Below are 1,815 nucleotides of genomic sequence, written 5' to 3' on the forward strand. Positions count from 1 at the left end.
GGCTGGCTGGGGCAGAAGTGGTGAGCAAGGGGCACATGATGCCAGTTGGGCAGGACCCGCTGCCCCAAGAGGCACATGCTGGGTCAGAACACAGCATGAGGAGGAGCGGGATGGCCGAGATTCAGCCAAGGCAGGAGGATGGCAGGCAGCAAAGGGTTGTGCCCTGGAGAGAAGGTCACGCAGATGTCACTGCACACTCACATGCTCTCAAAAAGCTGCTTGTACTGCTCATCGCCCCGGCCGCCCTCCACCTCACTGTCCAGCTTGCGCAGGATCTCGTCCTCAAACTGCGTAGAGGGGTGTGAGCACAGCTTGGCTGCAGCCCCCAGGGCCATGGGGTGCAGAGCGGGGACAGGAGGGGCTGCAGGAGCTGGAGCCAGCTCGGGCCCCCACACAGCCCCCAGGCTTGGCTGTCCCCCCTCCCAGGCCATGCTGCTCACTGATGCTGATGGGTCCCTGCACTGCCTCGGCAGGTCCCTAACCTGCTCCCCAGTCCCCGTCCCGATCCTGTGCTGGTCTCATCACTGTTCCCCAGCAGCCTGGTGGTCCTGGCTGACCCTGGGAATCTCTGGGTAGTGCCCCCTAAAGTCCCCAGCCTGCCCTGCTGGGGTGTCAGACCCTGCTGGGTCCACCAGCCTGGGCTCCCCCATCTCCCAGCTGATGCTCGACCTTGAGGTTCACAGGATTTGTGCTCTGGGTGCAGGTGATGGACCCAAAAACCTGGGGGATCCTGCATGTGCATGGGATGGGATGGGCGTATTCACAGCAGGTATCTGATTGCTGGTACCCCTTGGTACCCCTTGCCTCCACACTGGGTCCCTCAGGGATCTGCACATCCCAGCCTCGGGGGCCTTGTCTCCTGGGTCAGGGGCATGACCACGGCTGGCCATAGCAGGACGGCTCAGGGACAACCCCTGTAAAGGCCTCAGCTCCTTGAAGCCCCGCCGTGCTCACACCACTCCTCCTGCGGCTGCAGACCCAGGGCAAGTGAAGGGCTGGGGAAGGGCTGCAGCAGGCTGTGAGGGCAGCCCCAGCCCCTCTCCTCCCATGGGACACCCCAAGAAAAAGGCTTCCGAGGAGACAAATGCCACCTAACCCAGAACTGGAAAAGCCCTTTGTGTGGAGGAAACTCACAGCAATGAGGGAAGATGTGGAAATGCAGGAGGTCTGTGCAGAGATCCCCCCTCCCACTGTGCTCTTGTTTCCAGCCAGTGGCAGGACTGGCAGAGTGGGTGATGCCTGACCTGTCCTTGCTTGTCCCTGGGAAATCCTCTGCGTCACCTGGCAGCTCTCCCTGCTCCTCATGACCCCACCAGCCTCTCCTCATTCCTCCTTCCTGCAGCCCCACATCCCAGGGTGAGAGGGGAGGCTGAGCATCACCTCCAGCCACCCCAAAAGGGACAGTCCAGCTGGGATGAGGAGCAGGATCTGGCCCCGGCTCTCACCCGGCACTCACCCGGCTGAAGCTCTTTGTTAGCTGGTACTCGCAGAGCATCATGTCGAAGAAGATGGGGATGGTGGACCTGCGCAGCTCCAGCTCGGGCACAAGTGTCACCTCCAGGATGGGGCCCACCATGCCGGGGATGAACTCGATCTTGTGATGGCCTAGGGGAGGCAGGGGAGGCTGGGGGGCTCCTGCAACCTGCTAGGCCCCACGGCTGTGAAGCCGGGAAATCCTCTGGGGCAGCTGTGCCACATGGACAGGCCAGCACGGCAAACGCCTTGGTACCATCCATTGGGGCCGTGCTGGGGTCCCAGAGGCCCTGGCACATGTGAACAACCCATGCAGGAGCCCGCAGGCACCCATCACTGCTC

General features: G+C 62.6%; 1 protein-coding gene across 1 annotated transcript in view; it reads right to left on the reverse strand.

Annotated features, from left to right (window-relative positions):
* Window positions 1-1,815, reverse strand: part of LOC104497852 (dedicator of cytokinesis protein 2-like) — a gene marked incomplete at its 5' end in the record, with an annotated part of 12,658 nt that overhangs the window by 6,813 nt on the left and 4,030 nt on the right. The window contains 2 exon segments of the mRNA XM_010141150.1: window positions 202-287; window positions 1,457-1,605. Coding sequence (XP_010139452.1) covers window positions 202-287; window positions 1,457-1,605 — 235 coding nt within the window.

Source organism: Buceros rhinoceros, unplaced genomic scaffold (genome assembly GCF_000710305.1).
Source record: "Buceros rhinoceros silvestris isolate BGI_N320 unplaced genomic scaffold, ASM71030v1 scaffold20488, whole genome shotgun sequence".
Lineage (NCBI taxonomy): Eukaryota > Metazoa > Chordata > Aves > Bucerotiformes > Bucerotidae > Buceros > Buceros rhinoceros.